The sequence below is a fragment of the Oryx dammah genome, unplaced genomic scaffold, assembly GCF_014754425.2.
Source record: "Oryx dammah isolate SB20612 unplaced genomic scaffold, SCBI_Odam_1.1 HiC_scaffold_28, whole genome shotgun sequence".
NCBI lineage: Eukaryota > Metazoa > Chordata > Mammalia > Artiodactyla > Bovidae > Oryx > Oryx dammah.
Window position 1 is genome coordinate 98,191,681 of NW_024070212.1, and position 20,408 is coordinate 98,212,088.

Here is a 20,408-nt window from a genome sequence, read left to right on the forward strand (position 1 = left end):
AGGATAGAACCTGTGTTTCTTATGTCTCCAGCATTGAGAGGCAGTTCTTTAACCACTAGTGTCCCCTGGCAGCTTATAAACATCTTTTTACTGCTGACTCTCAATAATCAGATGATGTAAATTATAACAAAAATAATAATTTTGCACTCATCAGGTTATACAAAATTGAAACATCTGATGATATTATGCATTGGCAAGGATGTGGAGCCAGGGAACTCTCATTCACTGCTGGTGGAAATGTAAATTGGCAAAAAGAGTTTGAAAAAGAAATATTTTCTACTGAAATTGAAGATGCACATATCCTACGTATCCTATGTTCCAGCAACTCTGCTTCTAGGTATATGCTCTAAAGCACCAGTTTTCAAATTTCTGGGTGCAATACAATAGTTGTTGTTGTTGTTGTTGTTCAGTCTCTAAGTCATATCCAAATCTTCATGACCCCATGGACTGCAGCACACCAGGCTTCCCTGTCTGTCCTTCACCATCTCCCTGAGTTTGTTCAAACTCATGTCCATTGAGTTGGTGAGGCCATCTAACCATCTCATCCTCTGTTGCCTCCTTCTTCTGCTTTCAATCTTTCCCAGCATCAGAGTCTTTTCCAATGAGTTGGCTCTTCGCATCAGGTGGCTAAAATACTGGAGCTTCAGCTTCAGCATCATTCCTTACAGTGAATGTTCAGGATTGATTTCCTTTAGGATTGCCTGGTTTGATCCCCTTGCAGTCCAAGGGACTCTCAACAGTCTTCTCCAGCACCATAGTACAAAAGCATTAATTCTTCAGGGGTCAACCTTCTTTAAGGTCCAACTCTTACATCTGTACATGACTACTGGGAAAACTATGGCTTTGACTATACAGACTTTTGTCAGCAAAGTGATGTCTTTGCTTTTTAATGTGCCATCTAGGTTTGTCATAGCTTTTCTTCCAAGGAGTAAGTTTCTTTTAATTTCATGAGTGTAGTCACCATCTGCATTGATTTTTGAGCCCAAGAAATAGTCTGTCACTATTTCCATTTTTTCCCCATCTGTTTGCCATGAAGTGATGGGAACAGATGTCATGATCTTAGTTTTTTGAATGTTAAATTTTAAGCCAGCTTTTTCACTCTCCTCTTTCACCTTCATCAAGAGGCTCTTTAGTTCCTCTTTGCTTTCTGCCATAAGGGTGGTATTATCTGCATATCTGAAGATATTGGTATTTCTCCCAGAAATTTTGATTCCATCTTGTGATTCAGTACATATTGCAATACTATAGTAAACTGTGGAATTAATTTTAGTGGTGCTGAGGTATAATTTCCTGAAAGGTAAAATGATGATTTTCACAAAAATATAAAATAAAAGGAAAAACATGCTATTTACCTCATTAATTAAAGAGGGAGCCAGAAAGATGTTACAGGAATGTTGTATGAATTTGCAAAGAAACAAGAATATTAAAATGAATTCACTAACAGAGGCAAAAGTGGTTTACTATCCTATAGGTCAATAAAATATAATGCTTGGGAGTATCTTTTCTTCAAGGTGGACAAGAATTATTTTAAATACTATAAGTTTTCTTGTAAACTATTTTAGTTGACAGAAAGACAGCCCTATGGATTTTAATTCTTCCAGTATCTACTTAGAAAATACTCAATGCCCAGGCTTACATTGGAAAATATCTTTTGTTCATTTCCATCTTTGACAATTTTTCCTGACAGCAATTCCCTTTCAGCATCTTTTTTTTTGTAATGAAATAAAAAAGAAGGAATAGAAATTTAGTGCACTGTTGGTAGTAAGTATAGTTATGTGTTGGAGCCCTGGGTAGCTGCATGCAAATGTACCTCAGTGGCACACTGATTATTTTGAAGTAAAGTAGCTTAAGAGATGGCCAACACAAGAGGGACACTCTGACCCTTCTATCTCCCTGAAAGCAGGAAATAAATCTCTCATGTGACAGGTGCACTCCCTGCATCTGGAGCTAGAAGGACACTCTTATCTCCAGAGATAGGGAATTCAAACCAGCAAGCCTGTATAAACAAACTTTGTTACTTCCTCTAATTTACTACCCCAAGCCCAAACTCTGTTTAGATTTTTCGCTAACTGAACTCCCAAAACCTAGTTTCTTTGTCCTGTCAATTCCTCATAAATTTTTTCTGTCTAAAATTATAAAAGCTATCTGCTTTAGCCACTTCTTAGGCCCCTTTCTATGAGTGGTCCTTGTGAACAATTAAAATTGTTTCTTTTTCTCCTGTTAAGTTTTGTCTTGTGTCATTTTATTACCAGTCCAGCCACAAGAAATCAAGATGCATAGAGGAGAGAATTTCCCCCTCTCCAACACGAGTTTTGTGAAATTTTTATCTATCGATGTGGTATGCATGTGGTTATCGGATTTGTTGTAGAATGTTTTTGTTCACTGTGGGCTGGGGTCAAAAGGTTCGAAAGCCATTTAAAAATGTGCCACATTATGAGGTTCAACAGTTTCAATAACTGGACGTTTAAGCTATCCTTTCAGTCAAAGTAGACATCCACTCACAGTGCAGAGACTCAGAAAATGATCTGAGTGAATGGCAAGGAATTGAGAAGTGTCGGGTAGTGAGTGAGGAGTGCGGGGTATGTTGGGGGTGTTTTGTGTGTGTGTGTGATTTTGAAAAGATTCCATAATTCTCCTCTTCCGAGACCCACCAGCAAATGAGAAGTATGCTGCTTTGTAAACCTCCCTGAGGAAAATTATTTGTTGCACACTTAAATAACAGGGCTACAGAATTTGTAAGAAAGATTCTTACAAATAAATACATAACAAAAAATGAGGAAAACATTGTACCTAGCAGAAAAGGAAATGATAGATAAATTTGTAATTTCTTTCACTGCAGAAATGACTTTATCCAGGTCTTGGGTGTGGGTAACATTGACTTCTACTCTGAATGTTCTCTCTGTGGGATACTCAACAGTTTTGGAGGGATGGATAGGCCTGGAGGTGCAAACTCTAAGCCCTTTATGTGAAGAGAAAGTGTTCGTCGCTCAGTCGTGTCCGTTTCTTTGCGACCCCATGGCCTGCACCAGGTCCGTCTGGAGTAGGTAGCCATTCCCTTCTCCAGGGGATCTTCCACAACCCGGGGATAGAACCCAGGTCTCCCTCTTTGCGGGCAGGTTCTTTACCGTCTGAGCCACATCTAGACGGTTGTGGACTCTCTGGGAGCAGCGTCAGAGGCTGCGTGAGGAGACTAGGTCCCGACTCTCATTAGCACGGATGATCGCTGGCTGTCTGGGAGGCCACAAGAATCGAAAAAGGGTAGGCGGCGTGGAAAGGGCGAGCCCGCCAGCCTCCACAGGCAGGAGGTTAGGCTGGCCGCTGGACCGTTTCCCGCGAGGAGTCAAGCACCAGCCGAGCGCCGCAGCAAAGCAGCACCAGGAGGCGCCGCTCCCCGGGAGCTGAAGAGCAGTGCGCACGCGCAGATGCCCCTGGCCAGCGAAGCGGCCAGGCCCGCTCCTCAGACCCGGCCTCGCCTCCAGCACCCGGCCGCGGACCGCACTGCCTAGTCACCCCTCCCGGCTTTCCCCGCCCACTCTGCGCGCCAGCAGCTCGCGGCTGCGCGCGCAGAGCCTGAGCGGGCGCCGGCGGGAAGGGGAAGCGGCGGGTAAGAAGGGCCCGCGTCCTGGGGGCATCTGTGACTGGGTTGGGAGTTTCCTCCTCGCCTCTGTCTTTGTGGAGGAGCGTGCGAGGAGCCTCTGGAACTGGCTTCCTCCTGGCCGTTCAGGCATGCCTCTACTAATCGAAGTGTTTTCGCCCTCACCGGAGCGTCGTCTAGTCCGGTCTCCACCTGCCTCTCGTCTCCCCGCCCCCACTGGGGAATCCAAGGCCGAGCGCCGGCCGGTCTGATGTCGTCAGACCTTCTGCTCTCGCCAGACCCATCTGAGATGCCTTCCCGGCCGTTTAGGTAGCGCTAGATCGTTTATCTGCCTTTAGTGGCGCAGCATCCTAGGAGTAGCTCTCCGGGTCCAGCCTCCAAATCAAGCACAAAGAGCCTCTTTTTTTTGGACGCTCTCTCGTCCTGGGATTCTTTCTGACACCCTTTGCTGAGTGAAGCAGCTTCCAGATGCTCCAGGCAGTGACTTTGAGGCCGCTAAACATAGATTCTCCTTGCTTCCTCTGAGCGTCTCCACCGTTTCCTTAATAATCCACCTTTCAAATTTGTGTCTGTTGAGGCGCATCCCTTACATCCCTATGCGATGGCCCTGAATTAAGCTCTTTCCTTTTGGAAATGGGGTGACACCATGTACCTCCTTTTGGAATGAAGTACTCCACTGGCAGTGGGATAGTATCAGCAGTTACTAAGAAGCGTAGTAGTTAGAAGTGAAGGAGGATTTCTGCTGTCCGTTGCCAGAGTAGATGGATATTCAGTCACTTTTTTGTACCAGGAGGCACCGTTTTATCTCAAGCTATGCTTGATGCCCTGAAGTTGGGGGCAGAGGAGGTAGCTTGTAGTTAAACAAATCGCTGAGTCCAGAATCTGCTGACAGGAAGAAATCTAAAACAGAAAAAGCCTGACTGCCGTGCCATGTTTAATAATATCTGCAGATCAAATTTCTATCTAGAGAGAAATACACTTTTTCTATGTAAGTTAAATGTGATATGTTGACATTTATGTTGGTGCTGATGTGAAGTTTTAGCAGCTACCTTGGAACTTTTCAGTCAAGTTTCTCAATAAGTTAATTCCTAAGTAATCATAATAATCAGCTTAGTTATTTTTACTTTGATAATTTTTACTGAATGCTGAAAACTTAGCTGCTCCCACCATTTCTGTTAGTCGACTAATTTTCCTTGATACCTAAATGCCTTTGTCATCTTAGATTTCTCTTGTGCTTCATCTCGATATCTCTTATATGACTGGATCTCATGGTTTCTTTTTTCAAAAAGTAACTTGGATTTATCCCTTTGATTCTCATTGTTGAAGCTGGAAGTCTCTTTTCTAAGACTTTGCTACCTCTTAGCACTTCCTCCAGAGAGCTCAAAAAACAAGTCTGAAACATGACTATTGTCATGTTTATTCTTAATAAACCTATAAAGGTTCATGTTCAAACTTATTTGCTTGGGTTTCAAAGCTCTTTCTCTCTGTGCACATGATATGATGGGAAAAACCCAGGATTTAGAGTCAGACCTGGGTTTAAATACTAGGACTGTCATTGTACAAACACTGTGTCCTTGGGAAACTGAGCTTCAGTTTCCTTCCCTTATTTCAAATAACAATATCTTTTCTTCCAGCCTTTTAATTATTGTGAGAATTACAATTGCCATAATGTGTGAAAAAGTTGTCAGAATTAAACAGAATCTAAGCTATTATTGTTATTTCTTAGTGCCCATTTATTTCACAATCATTTGAAAACAATATATGTTAGACACTGTGCTACATCTATGAAAGATAGTTCCCAAAGGATTCTCTCTCAGGGAACTTTCAGAGTGTGTGTGTTCATAGGGAGTAGGGTGACAAGGAAGAGTGTGATTGTTGTTGTTTAGTCGCTAAGTTGTGTCTAACTCTCTTGCAACCCCATGGCCTGCCAGGCTCTGTTCATGGGATTTTCAGGCAAAACTGGAGTGGGTTGCCATTTCCTTCTCCAGGGGATCTTCTTGACCCAGGGATCAAACCTGCATCTCCTAGAGGTAGATTCTTTACCACTAAGCCACCAGGGAAGCCCCCAGATTGTGATAATGGGCTATAAAATAGGTATGGTTAGGGTGAGCACCAAACCCAGAGGAGAGAGGAACAGGGAAGATTTGCTGGAGGATATTAAGTTTGAACAGTCTTGAGTTATAACAAAGATCCAGACAGAAAAGGTGGGGAAAAGTGTCATGAAAGAGATGTCTTTAGAGAACTGCAAATTGTTAGATTTTATTGGAGTATTAAAAGCATTCAAAGAGGATTATAGGAGGTAGGATTGGATGGGTAGACAGAAGTGAAATTTGAAGGTCTTTTTTGTGCTAAAGGAAGTGAACACATTGAAAGATTTTAAGCAGACAGTTGGCCTGATCACAGTTGCTTTCAAAAAAAAAAGAGAACACTTAAGTTCTTTTTTTTTTTTTTAATTGCTCATTTATTTATTTTTGGCTGTGCTGGGTCTTCATTGCCGCACTGGGTTTTCTCTAGTTGTGGCGAGCCAGGGCTACTCTGTAGCTGTGGTCCTTGGGCTTCTCATTGTGGTGGCTTCTCTGTTGCAGAGATGGGCTCTAGGGCATCTGGGCTCAGTAATTGTGATTCCTGGGCTCTAGAGCACAGGCTCAGTAGTTGTGGTACATGGGCTTAGTTGCTCCTCTGCATGTAGACCTTCCCGGACTAGGCGTTAAACTCATGTTTCTTGCATTGGCAGGCGGATTCTTTTCTACTGAGCCACCAGGGAAGCCCCACAATTGCTTTTTGAAAGCTCATTTTGACTGCCGTGTGTGCTTCGTTACCGCAGTGTACAAGGCTATCCTTCTACCTTTGTGCCTTTCCTTATTTTCTTTAGTTCACCGTCTCCTCATACCTTAATACACTGGCACTCAATATCCAGTTCAGGTTCCATTTCTGCTGTGAGGCGTTGTCCAGTTACTTTAGACCGCATTATTCATTCCCTTCTCTGAAACCCTGTTAGGAATAGTACCACACAGTCTAGTCCTTACTAGTTTCATATGTTTTTATGTCCCTAAATAGATCTTAATTTCCTTGAGGATAGGGAATGTTTCATATGTATATGAATAGAAGACATGCTAAACACAAAAATTTGTTGCTTGGTCTCTTTCTTTTTTTCAGGGTAGGACCAGATTATGGGCAACAGTCCTTTTAATTGATCTATCACCATCATGGCTAATGAGGGCTGTGCCAAGGCTGGTGATAGTCATTTTTCATTAGATAAACATGCTCAACTCATCTTGGCTCAGATCAATAAAATGAGGAATGGAGAGCATTTCTGTGATGTGGAGCTACAAGTTGGGAAGGAAACTTTTAAAGTTCATCGGCTGGTTTTGGCTGCCAGTAGTCCTTACTTTGCAGCTTTGTTCACAGGAGGAATGAAAGAGTCCTCAAAAGATGCCGTACAGATTCTAGGAATTGAAGCTGGAATCTTTCAAATACTTTTAGATTTCATTTACACAGGTATGTAAGTATTATATTGTTGTTTAGTTGCTAAGTTGTGTCTGACTTTTGCAACCCTGTGGACTATAGCCTGCCAGGCGCCTCTATCCGGGATTTCCCAGGCAAGAATACTGGAGTGGGTTGCCATTTCCTTCTCCAAGGGATCTTCCTGACCCAGGGATTGAACCCATGACTCCTGTATTGGCAGGCAGATTCTTTACCACTGAGCCACCAGGGAAGCCCATTAGTATCATATGTAATGTAAATATATATGGAAAAATAGATTTGAAAGAGATACACTAAAGTGTTAATATAGGGAATTCCCAGGCATCAGGGGTTACGGCTCCACACTACTGGCAAGTCGGAAAAAAAATAGTGTATGTCTGTGTCTGGGAAAACGTTTGATTTTCATTTTTATACTTTTCTGCATTACATCTTTTCATGTGCCTGTTGGCCATCTGTATGTCTTCTTTGGAGAAATATCTATTTAGGTCTTCTGACCATTTTTTGATTATTTTTCTTTTTTTGTTGTTGCTGTAAAAATGCTTTTAATAACCTGTAAAGACTTATTAAGTTGTAGGGCATTCTTTTTCTTACTCTTAAGTAATCCTTGGCTTCATCCAATACCATTCCTTCAGTTACCTTCCATCACAACCCATGATGTTACCTTCCCCAAATTTGTAATGAACTCTCATTTCATTCAATTAAGTCTTAGATTTCTCTGCAGCCACTACTGTTTATTCCCATGGTGAATTCCATTTCTTATACTTTTGGAAAATTCCCTATTTGCATTTAACAAGCCACATTCTCCCTCTCACCGTAGTATCTTTGGCCATTCATTCATATATAATAAATTTTGGGGGCACCTAGTGTTTGGAAATACAGAAAGGGCAAGCTTTTTTTATAAACAGACTTTATAAATCTAATTGAGAATACAAACACTCAGTTTAGTTGAATGTTAAAAGGGGTAAAGGGAAATTATAAGATTGAATGGAGAGACTTCCCTGGTGGTTCATTGGTTAAGAATCCTGTCAACCAATGCAGGGGGCCCAGTTTCAATTCCTGGTCAGGGAACTAGATCCTGCACACAGCAACAAAGATTCCCTATGCTGCAACTAAGACCCAGCTAGGTCAAAAAAAAAAAAGAGAAAAAGATTGAATGGAAAGTTTATCCTTATTAGGTAGGATATCCTTTTCTTTCTAAATATAATTGAGTATTTGATCTCTTCCCAAAGTCATCATATAAGTATCTGAAAGTGAAGCCCTCTGGAAGGAGATTGGTATATATGTTTACTTAAATGTTAAATGTTTAAAATTTCTCATATATTATGGACTCTTAGTTATACCTCACATTAAAAATTGACATTTATATGGAACTTTATTGTAATGAAGAATATGGCCCATGCCTTACTCCTGTGCCTCAGTCAAATGTTTGTTAGATGCATATAGCCTTATGTTAAAAGCATGGACTTTGATGTCACTCCTTACTTTGCATCTCACTTAACCGTGTGACATAGGGTTGAGTTACTTTAACTTTCCAATTCTGTTTTCTTAATATAAATACATGGGGGAAATCCTACTATATGGGGTTATATGGAGGGTTAAGTGAATGTATAGAGCAGTTAATGCTGTGCCTGGTTCATTGGTAAGTGCTCCATGCATGTGCAGTACTATTATCATTTAGGTTTTGCACCTTTCTACAAGTTCTTTGTTGCCTTTTACTCAGTGTTCATCTACTCCCACAAACCCTGAGCTGTCAGTGGAATCAAGTATAATGCTTTTTGAATATAAGTCAAATGTTTGTTTTATTTTATTGGTTATTTTTGTCTCCCTACTTCCCTAGGTATAGTGAACATAGGCGTGAATAATGTGCAGGAGTTGATTGTTGCAGCAGACATGCTACAGTTGACTGAAGTCGTTAATCTTTGTTGTGAATTTCTGAAAGGACAAATTGATCCACTGAACTGCATTGGGATCTTTCAGTTCTCTGAGCAGATTGCGTGCCACGATCTTCTGGAATTTACAGAAAACTACATTCATGTCCATTTCTTGGAGGTGCATAGTGGGGAAGAGTTCCTGGCACTTACAAAAGATCAGCTGATCAAAATTTTGCGAAGTGAAGAGCTTAGCATTGAGGATGAATACCAGGTCTTCTTGGCTGCAATGCAGTGGATACTGAAAGATCTGGGAAAGAGAAGAAAACATGTGGTGGAAGTGCTGGACCCAATTCGATTCCCTTTATTACCTCCTCAGAGACTTTTAAAGTACATAGAAGGTAATTTTTTTGTTCCATGTTAAATTAGTCAGTTTTATCCAATGACCTTTCTTCTGTTTGAAGTGTGATAGTGTTTTCATTTTTCACTTCAATAGCAAACATTTATTGAATGGTTATTATATGTAAGATACAACTTTTGTATTTTGTAGGTACAGTGTATTTCAGTATTTCTACCCATTATTTTAATCAGATCTTTATCTTGAGGTTAACTACCAAGGGAGATAAAATTATTGACAGAGCTAAAATATTCCTGCTACTTTTGGTAGTAGTACTAATTATTTTAGCTTAAGATTTCTTCTTGCCATTTTGAAAAATTCAGCAAAACCTAAACATTTAAGGAAAACTATATATGCTGAACACAAAACCAAAACTCAATAAATCCTATAAGTCCTCTCATTATAAAATTAATTGAATATTGATATAATGATACAGCTTCTATGTAGCCTTTGAATATATTTAAGTTCTAAACTTTGAAAACACTTTTCACCATAGTATAAAATAAATTTTACCTTTATATTAGAAAAATAATATTTAAATTTATTTTTAAAAACTACTTTGGACCAGTTTCAAGATTTGAAGCTTTAACTCGTCATTTAGGATGTGACTGAATTACAAATATTTTTTTCTGAATTAATTATAGTATTAGCATTAAAGCTGTAATTATATGATATATTTAATGTGGATTTTTAGGTTTTTCCACTCTTAACAGTGTCAAAAGAAATTTGTAATTTTTTCTCAGTGATATATTAATGTATATATCATTAATTCTCATTATTCATATATATAGTCATTACTCACTGACTACTACTACTACTACTACTAATAGTTAGTTCTCACTAACTACTATTTGTGGTAATTATCTTTACCAAGAACAGTGATCAGCAAATACTGAGCCATTGTTCCTAAGAAAAGCATGAGGTAAGTTCTTACAAGCCTCTGGTCACAAACTTTTTGTCACCTGATCAATACATAAACTTGTTTTTGTGTGTGTGTCTGTCAAAACCCCCTCATTTAATATATACTGTTGATTCATTAAACTCATGCCCAACAAAACTATAACTCAAGGCTGAGTGAAGCCTAGCACATGTTCAGTTCAGTTCAGTCGCTCAGTCATGTCTGACTCTTTGCGACCCCATGAATCGCAGCACGCCAGGCCTCCCTGTCCATCACCATCTCCCGGAGTTCACTCAGACTCACGTCCATCGAGTCCGTGATGCCATCCAGCCATCTCATCCTCGGTCATCCCCTTCTCCTCCTGCCCCCAATCCCTCCCAGCATCAGAGTCTTGTTAGGCTTCTGTAAGACACATCACAGCCTTCTTGCACTTACAAACACTAGACGTTCATACTTTCGCAGGATGCTTAGGGACTATTTTAAACAGTGAAAAGGCCAACTGAAAATACAAAGTGAAAACCATGATGCTAAATAGAGTGTGAAGAGGACACTTGTTTATAGTGAGAACTGAAATAAGATGACAGAATGTCGCCTCTTTCAGGCTCACCTGGAAGCATGGATGTTAGGTGCTTCAAATTTTTTGCCACTGTATGGCATGTCTGTGAACCACCAGGAAAGCGCTGTGAGTGTTGATTTGGGTTGAAAATTCATGTTAGTGAGTAGATATATTCATAAGTAAAGAATCTACTAAAAATGAAGACTGACTATGTTTAAATGCTAAAGCAAGAGAAAAATTATCCAGACACGTTTTTTGTGTGTATCATCTGAGAAGTTAGGAGTGGGACAAAGGCTTTCATGGTTGAGTTGACTTTTGCAAAGTGCTGCAGATACAAAGTGCTGAAGGGAAGTTCCCTGGAATTGGGGCATGTTTTCCTATGGCTTTTTAGTGTCATAATATTAAAGTCTTGTACTGCCCAGTTCAGTTCAGTTCAGTTCAGTTGCTCAGTCGTCTCCAACTCTTTGCGACTCCGTGAATCACAGCACGCCAGGCCTCCCTGTCCATCACCAACTCCCGGAGTTCACTCAGATTCACATCCGTCGAGTCACTCATGCCATCCAGCCATCTCATCCTCGGTCATCCCCTTCTGCTCCTGCCCCCAATCCCTCCCAGCATCAGAGTCTTTTCCAATGAGTCAACTCTTTGCATGAGGTGGCCAAAGTACTGGAGTTTCAGCTTTAGCATGATTCCTTCCAAAGAAATCCCAGGGCTGATCTCCTTCAGAATGGACTGGTTGGATCTCCTTGCAGTCCAAGGGACTCTCAAGAGTCTCCTCCAACACCACAGTTCAAAAGCATCAATTCTTCGGCGCTCAGCCTTCTTCACAGTCCAACTCGCACATCCATACATGACTACTGGAAGAACCATAGCCTTGACTAGACGGACCTTAGTCGGCAAAGTAATGTCTCTGCTTTTGAATATGCTATCTAGGTTGGTCATAACTTTTCTTCCAAGGAGTAAGTGTCTTTTAATTTCATGGCTGCAGTCACCATCTGCAGTGATTTTGGAGCCCCCAGAAATAAAGCCTGACACTGTTTCCACTGTTTCCCCATCTATTTCCCATGAAGTGATGGGACTGGATGCCATGATCTTCATTTTCTGAATGTTGAGCTTTAAGCCAACTTTTTGCAGCCATGAAATTAAAAGACGCTTACTCCTTGGAAGAAAAGTTACGACCAACCTAGATAGCATATTCAAAAGCAGAGACACTACTTTGCCGACTAAGGTCCGTCTAGTCAAGCCTATGGTTTTTTCTGTGGTCATGTATGGATGTGAGAGTTGGACTGTGAAGAAGGCTGAGCGCCGAAGAATTGATGCGTTTGAACTGTGGTGTTGGAGAAGACTCTTGAGAGTCCCTTGGACTGCAAGGAGATCCAACCAGTCCATTCTGAAGGAGATCAGCCCTGGGATTTCTTTGGAAGGAATCATGCTAAAGCTGAAACTCCAGTACTTTGGCCACCTCATGCAAAGAGTTGACTCATTGGAAAAGACTCTGATGCTGGGAGGGATTGGGGGCAGGAGGAGAAGGGGACGATAGAGGATGAGATTGCTGGATGGCATCAGACTCGATGGACGCGAGTCTGAGTGAACTCCGGGAGTTGGTGACGGACAGGGAGACCTGGCGTGCTGCGATTCATGGGGTCGCAAAGAGTCGGACACGACTGAGCGACTGAACTGAACTGAACTGAACTTTGACTTTCATCAAGAGGCTTTTTAGTTCCTCTTCACTTTCTGCCATAAGGGTGGTGTCATGTGCATATCTGAGGTTATTGATATTTCTTCCGGCAATCTTGATTCCAGCTTGTGTTTCTTCCAGTCCAGCGTTTCTCATGATGTACTCTGCATATAAGTTAAATAAGCAGGATGACAGTATACAGCCTTGACGTACTCCTTTTCCTATTTGGAACAAGTCTATTGTTCCATGTCCAGTTCTAACTGTTGCTTCCTGGCCTGCATACAGATTTCTCAAGAGGCAGGTCAGGTGGTCTGGTATTCCCATCTCTCTCAGAATTTTCCACAGTTATCACGTAAGGACGTTTCACTGGAATACAACTGCAGGGAAGCAAGGGAGAAATAAATGGAGGATATTTTCCAAAGGCAACCTTAGTATTTTTCAGTATTTTTGAAACTTTATCTCTGATCTTTTTAGAGAAAAGATGGACAATTTATACAGAAAACTAATGAGACTCTACCACAAAATTCAGTGAGGGAGCAAAAGACTTCATTGAAATAGTTAAATTGTTTTATGTGAAATGTGTAGATTTTCCCCTATGGTGTATAATTCAGGTAATTTAATATTATTTTAATATTATTACTATATGGTAACATATCTTTTTCTTGCATTTTAGAGAACAATTTTACTTTTTAAAAATGGTACATGCTCTTATAAAAACTTTAGGTAATAAATTATTAAAAAAGCAAACAACAGATCACCCAAAGTTCACCATACAGAAATAGCCAGTTATAATTAACAACATTAAACATCATTCTAGATGTCTCTGTATAGGAGGATGGATGATGGGTGGGTGTATGATTGCAAGGATGGATAGAAAAAAAATTTACAAGAATAAGAATCATTCTATCATACTATTTATAATACAAAAAATATACCTAAATCTCACTAAAAATTAACAAAAAAGAATCTAATTAGGTAAATGTTTATTTAATCCCAAGAAGTATTCATTCTAAAAAGTTTTTACATGATAAAAACAAAAAGATGAGCTTCATTAAAAGGTGAAACCATAGTTTCATTTTGTGTTTCAATTTTAAAGTTTAGATTCTCAGCTATGAAAAATTAGGTAATTAGTATTGTTATTTTTCTCCTTACCTGCCTCAAGGTCTACATAGCCCTTATATAGATACTTTTCAAATCCTCCTAGCTCTATGCTTTTATTCTATATTTAAGTGGTTTTAATGCTCTGTACCAGTTTTTTAACAGTAGTCTTTTTGTTCCTGAACTTTCGTTTATTTTTGGGCCCTGCAGCACTGCTTACAGGATCTTACTTCCTCCACAAGGGATTGAACCCAGGTCATCACAGTGAAAGCACCGAATCCTAACTACTGGACTGCCAGGGAATTCCCTGAGCTTTCTTTTTTGCTTTGTTTGGTTATATTTCATCACCAAGATTTTTTTTCTAAGAAAGGTTCATGATTACTGTATTTGCTGATTTTTTCCCTGATATCTGAGAATTTGTTACCTTTTAAATCTAACAGATATTTGTGTGGGCATAATATGTTTAATTTATGGCATTCCCCCCACTTCCACCTCCACCCTAAGTTTGTAAGGAGTGTTTTTTTTTTTTTTTTTCCAATGACTTGTTTTCTGCTTAGATGGCTAAAGAATTCTCTTTCATTATTCTTGATTTGTGTTCAAGTGTGCCGTTTTTCCTTAGACTATATATACCATTTTCCTTTTTTTTGGTCATGTCCTGTGGTGTACAGCAATTTTTCCTTCATTTTGGAAAATTTTTCCTCTGTGAAATTCCTGAATATTTCTAATGTTTCCTTTGGTGGTCTTCATCCTTGTATTGGAAACCTTTTTGTCTTTTGTATTTATCATCTTATAATATAGGAAATCAGTCCTGAATATTCATTGGAAAGACTGATGTTGAAGCTGAAACTCCAGTACTTTGGCCACCTAATGTGAAAAACTGACTCATTGGAAAAGACCCTGATGCTGGGAAAGATTGAAGGTGGGAGGAGAAGGGGACGACAGAGGATGAGATGGTTGACTGGCATCACTGACTCAATGGACATGAGTTTTTGAGTAGACTCCTGGAGTTGGTGATAGACAGGGAGGTCTGGCATGCTGCAGTTCATGGGGTTGCAAAAAGTCAGACACGACTGAGCAACTGAACTGAATGTTAAAATATTTTGTCTTTTGCTCTATGCTCACATTTGTTTTCTTAAGTCTTTACTCCAAATTGCCAATTTGATTATTGTCTAATGAGTTTCTTGCTTCTAATTTATTATGTCTGCACTACTGTCACTTTATTTCCTTAGCAATGCATCTCATTTTGTCTTTGAGCCTTTTTTTTTTCCATATAGGATCTTTATTCTTAAAAATAAATCTGTGTATAGAGAATCTATTTCTGTTATGTGGCTAATGTTTTCTTCCAAACTGAATTCTTCAGTCACTTTCTCTTTTTTTTTTTCTGAGGTATATTTAAATAGTTGTATTGCTATTTCTTGATATACTGCTCATGCTTAACTTGGCAACTCTGTTCAAATCTTCTTGCTCTGATAATTCTCCATGACACACTTTCTGTCTTGGTATTTGTTGCTGTTGCTGAGTTGTGTTCAACTCTTTGTGACCCCATGGACTGCAGCACGCCAGGCTTCCCTGTCCTTCAGCATCTCCCGGAGCTTACTCAAACTCTTGTCCATTGAGTTGGTGATAGTTGGTGATGCCATCCAACCATCTTGTTCCTCTGTCCCCTTCTTCTCCAGCCTTCAGTCTTTCCCAGCATCAGGGTCTTTTCCAGTGAGTCAGTTCTTCACAACAGGTGGGCAAAGTATTGGAGCTTCAGCCTCAGCATCAGTCCCTCCAATGAATATTTACAATTGATTTCCTTTAGGATTGACTGGTTTAATCTTCTTACTGTCCAAGGGATTCTCAAGAGTCTTCTCCAACACCACAGTTCAAAAGCGAAACGGCGCTCAGCCTTCTGTATGGTCCATATCTCACATCCGTACATGACTACTGGAAAAACCATAGCTTTGACTATACAGACCTTTGTCAGCAAAATAATATCTCTACTTTTTAATACGCTGTCGAGGTTTATCATAGCTTTTCTTCCAAGGAGCAAGCGTCTTTTGATTTCATGGCTGCAGTCACCATCTGCAGCGATTTTGGAGCCCAAGAAAATAAAGTCTGTCACTGTTTCCACTGTTTCCCCATCTATTTGCCATGAAGTGATAGGACTGGATGCCATGATCTTAGTTTTCTGAATGTTGAGTTTTAAGCCAGCTTTTTCACTCTCCTCTTTCACCTCATCAAGAGGCTCTTTAGTTCCTCTGTGCTTTCTGCTGGAAGGGTAGTGTCATCTGCATATCTGGGGGCTTCCCAACTAGTGGTAAAGAATCCACCTGCCAATTACAAAGGAGATGTAAGAGACACTGGTTCGATCCCTGGGTCAGGAAGATCCCCTGGAGGAGGGCATGGCAATCCACTTCAGTATTCTTGCCTGGAGAATCCCCTGGACAGAGGAGCCTGGTGGGCGACAGTCCATAAGGTCGCACAGAGTTGACATGACTGAAGCCACTTAGCACACACACATGCACATCTGCATATCTGAGGTTACTGATATTTCTCCTGGCAGTCTTGATACTACTACTCTGTTTCTCCCATCTAAAATTTGATTGCTATGTATTATGTTCTCACCACTTCTTTCTAGCTTGAGGCATGAGGGTGGTGAAAGAATAGATATCTGCTCAGGCTATGGTCCTTGCCTGTGGGCCTGGACTCTGACCTCTCTCTTGGTGAGATCCAATTATTGGTCTGATATCAAGACCTACTTACCTAGCCAAGGATATATCTCACTACTGCGGATTTTGGTTACCACTGAGAAACACTGGGCTGGAAGAAGCACAAGCTGGAATCAAAATTGCCGGGAGAAATACCAGTAACCTCAGATATGCAAATGACACCACCCTTATGGCAGAAAGTGAAGAGGACTAAAAAGCATCTTGATGAAAGTGAAAGAGGAGAGTGAAAAAGTTGGCTTAAAGCTCAACATTCAGATAACGAAGACCATGGCATCCGGTCCCATCACTTCATGGGAAATAGATGGGGAAACAGTGGAAACAGTGTCAGACTTTATTTTTCTGGGCTCCAAAATCACTGTAGATGGTGACTGCAGCCATGAAATTAAAAGACGCTTACTCCTTGGAAGAAAAGTTATGACCAACCTAGATAGTATATTCAAAAGCAGAGACATTACTTTGCTAAAAAGGTGCGTCTAGTCAAGGCTATGGTTTTTCCATTGGTCATGTATGGATGTGAGAGTTGGACTGTGAAGAAAGGTGAGTGCCGAAGAATTGATGCTTTTGAACTGTGGTGTTGGAGAAGACTCTTGAGAGTCCCTTGGACTGCAAGGAGATCCAGCCCGTCCATCCTAAAGGAGATTTGGAAGGACTGATGCTGAAGCTGAAACTCCAATATGCCAATGCTGTAAAAAAATATTTGGTATCGTAGGAAACAAACTCCAGTGTTTGATGATGAGCTTTCATTTTTTGATTGTTAAATGTATTTCATTTTCATGGAAATAATGTCTTTTCAATTTTGTTTAAAAGTTGATCAAAACATCTTTTCAACATTGCTTTAGGAATATCCGATTTTAATCTTCGTGTTGCATTGCAAACACTTTTGAAAGAGTACTGTGAGGTGTGCAAATCTCCCAAAGAGAACAAATTTTGTAGTTTTCTGCAGACATCTAAGGTTCGACCTCGGAAGAAAGCAAGAAAGTACCTGTATGCAGTAGGTGAGAACCTTTTAAAAAGTAATATAAATTATCTTTATTTTCAGGATCAAAATCTTTAAAATTTTTGTTGTTATTAAACGTGAGAATATGCAAGTATGTCAAGTAGGCATATTTAATTTCACATACAGGCTGCAGATTTAGAAATTGCATTTATATAGTATAGTGGACACATCTAAGAATAAAGATATTTCTTTGATGTCTATTATTTGGTGATTTAAATCTTTGAGTTCTTAGATACCCAATTATTATCAAATAACTGCCTAAGATATACTGTTTTAAAAATTAATATTTGAATTCTAGTGAGAAATAGAAAAATAATCTCAAACGTATTAACTAGGTTCACAGTGTCTGAGATGGTCTGTAGGGATAACAGGAACTAGTGGTCTCCAAAGTGTGGAGATGTAGGATAATCCAAAGGAATATTGTATGGATATTTTGTATTTTATTGTAGTGTAGTGTAGTGTAGTTTTTTGGCAATGCTGTACAGCTTGAGGGATCTTAGTTCTCTGACTAGGAATTTAACCTGGGCTACCTCAGTGAAAGCACAGAGTCTGAACCACTGGACTGCCAGGGAATTTCCTCTATTAAAAAAAATATTTAAAATAGAATTTAAAATATTGACATATATAAAAAATTGTCCAGATTTATATACATAATATAATTTATATATAAGAACTTTATGTATAACATAATTTATAGTATGTATGTCATTGCATGTATAATTTTATATATACTATAACATATAAATTATAATTTTTGAGTGCTCATTAACCTTTTTTATAATGGGATATTCAGTTAAACAAGGCTTTCAACCCTCACTATTTTTTAATTGAAAAAGATATTAATAGGGACTTCCCTGGGGGCCCAGGGGTTAAGAATTCACCTTACAGTACAGGGAAGACAGGTTCGGTCTCTGGGTGGGGAAGTAAGACCCCATATGCTACGGAGTAACTAAGTGTGCACACTGCAGCTGCTTGGCCCACAAGCTCCAGAGCTCATGTGCCACAACCACTGAGCTCTCAAGCTGCAAATACTGAGCCCAGGCTCTACAACTAGGGTCTGTGTGTCTCAGTGAAAGATCTGTTATGACACAACTAAGACTCAGTGCATGAATAGAAATCACAATGAAACTTCCTAACTAGACAGATAACAAGTTCTTAGATTTACATTTTATCTAACATTTAGTTATGACCAGGACCAGGTGGTAGAATATTGTGGTTGCATTTAAGCCGTCATCTTGTAGGACTTGGTACATTTAAGAATAATAGATGTGCATCTGACAGACTCTAAAGTATCTATTCCTTACTATGCAGTAGTTATATTGAAAATCTAGATGTAGAGGGCTAGATTTTTCTTGTTACTACCATTTCCATATTTAGCAGTAAGGGATTTGCTGTGTACCTGCTTTCCTTTCTTTATTCAGGTGGATATACTCGATTGCAGGGGGGTCGTTGGAGTGATAGCAGAGCCCTCAGTTGTGTAGAACGTTTTGACACCTTTAGCCAGTACTGGACCACTGTGTCTTCACTTCATCAGGCTCGATGTGGACTGGGAGTAGCAGTTCTGGGAGGAATGGTCTATGCAATTGGAGGTAATAATGAAAATGTCTTATTTCCATTTTTAGACTGTAACACTTAAGTTGAGTACATTCTTTAAATGCCTTATATATTTTGCTGGATACTCTGGAGTATATATAGATATAGTTGTGCTTCTGCTGTAAAGAGCAATATTGCATAGAAACCTGGAATGTTAGGTTCATGAATCAAGGCAAATTGGAAGTGGTCAAAGAGGAGATGGCAAGAGTGAATGTCGACATTTTTGGAATCAGAGAAATAAAATGGACTGGAATGGGTGAGTTTAACTCATTATAATCTATTTTTTGTTTGTTTGTTTCTTTTCTAACTCATTATAATCTAATACTGACCATTGTATCTCCTACTGTGGGCAAGAATCCCTTAGAAGAAATGGAGTAGCCATCACAGTCAACAAGAGTCTGAAATGCAGTACTTGGATGTAATCTCAAAACAACAGAATGATCTCTGTTCATCTCCAAGGCAAACCATTCAGTTTCATGGTAATCCAAGTCTATGCCCTGACCAGTAATGCTGAAGAAGCTGTAGTTGAATGGTTTTATGAAGACCTATAAGACCTTCTAGAACTAACACCCAAAAAAGATGTCCTTTTCATTATAGGGGCCTGGAATGCAAAAGTAAGAAGTCAAGAAACACCTGGAGTAACAGGGAAATTTGGACTTGGAGTACAGAATGAAGCAGGGCAAAGGCTAATAGAGTTTTGCCAAGAGAACACACTGGTCATAGCAAACACCCTCTTCCAACAGCACAAGAGAAGACTCTACATATGGACATCACCAGATGGTCGATACCGAAATCAGATTGATTATATTCTTTGCAGCCAAAGATGGAGAAGCTCTATACAGTCAGCAAAACAAGACCAGGAGCTGACTGTGGCTCAAATCATGAAGTCCTTATTGCCAAATTCAGACTTAAATTGAAGAAAGTAGGGAAAACCCCCAGACCATTCAGGTATGACCTCAATCAAATCTCTTATGATTATACAGTGGAAGTGAGAAATAGATTTAAGGGACTAGATCTGATAGACGAGTGCCTGAAGAACTATGGACGGAGGTTTGTGACATTGTACAGGAGGCAGTGATCAAGACCATCCCCAAGAAGAAATGCAAAAAAGCGAAATGGCTGTCTGAGGAGACTTTACAAATAGCTGTGAAGAAGAGAAGTGAAAAGCAAAGGCGAAAAGAAAAGATATACCCATTTGAATGCAGAATTCCAAAGAATAGCAAAGAGAGATAAGAAAGCCTTCCTCAGTGATCAGTGCAAAGAAATAGAGGGAAAAAATTGAATGGGAAAGACTAGAGATCTCTTCAAGAAAATCAGAGATACCAAGGGAACCTTTCATGCAAAGATGGACTCAATTAAGGACATGGTATGGATCTAACAGAAGCAAAAGATATTAAGAAGAGGTGGCAAGAATACACAGAAGAACTGTACAAAAAAGATCTTCACAACCCAGATAATCATGATCGTGTGATCACTCACCTAGAGCCAGACATCCTGGAATGTGAAGTCAAGTGGGCCTTAGGAAGCATCA

The 20,408-nt window shown here is 39.8% G+C and overlaps 1 protein-coding gene across 1 annotated transcript in view; it reads left to right on the forward strand.

The window, feature by feature from the left end:
- Nucleotides 1-3,531: 3,531 nt before the first annotated feature.
- Nucleotides 3,532-20,408, forward strand: part of LOC120856220 (intracisternal A particle-promoted polypeptide) — a 34,653-nt gene continuing 17,776 nt past the window's right edge. Inside the window, exons 1-5 of the mRNA XM_040231307.1 lie at nucleotides 3,532-3,604; nucleotides 6,752-7,093; nucleotides 8,916-9,347; nucleotides 17,127-17,282; nucleotides 18,706-18,873. Of these exons, the coding sequence (XP_040087241.1) occupies nucleotides 6,802-7,093; nucleotides 8,916-9,347; nucleotides 17,127-17,282; nucleotides 18,706-18,873 (1,048 nt within the window). The 5' untranslated portion in view covers nucleotides 3,532-3,604; nucleotides 6,752-6,801. The remainder of the gene's footprint in view (nucleotides 3,605-6,751; nucleotides 7,094-8,915; nucleotides 9,348-17,126; nucleotides 17,283-18,705; nucleotides 18,874-20,408) is intronic.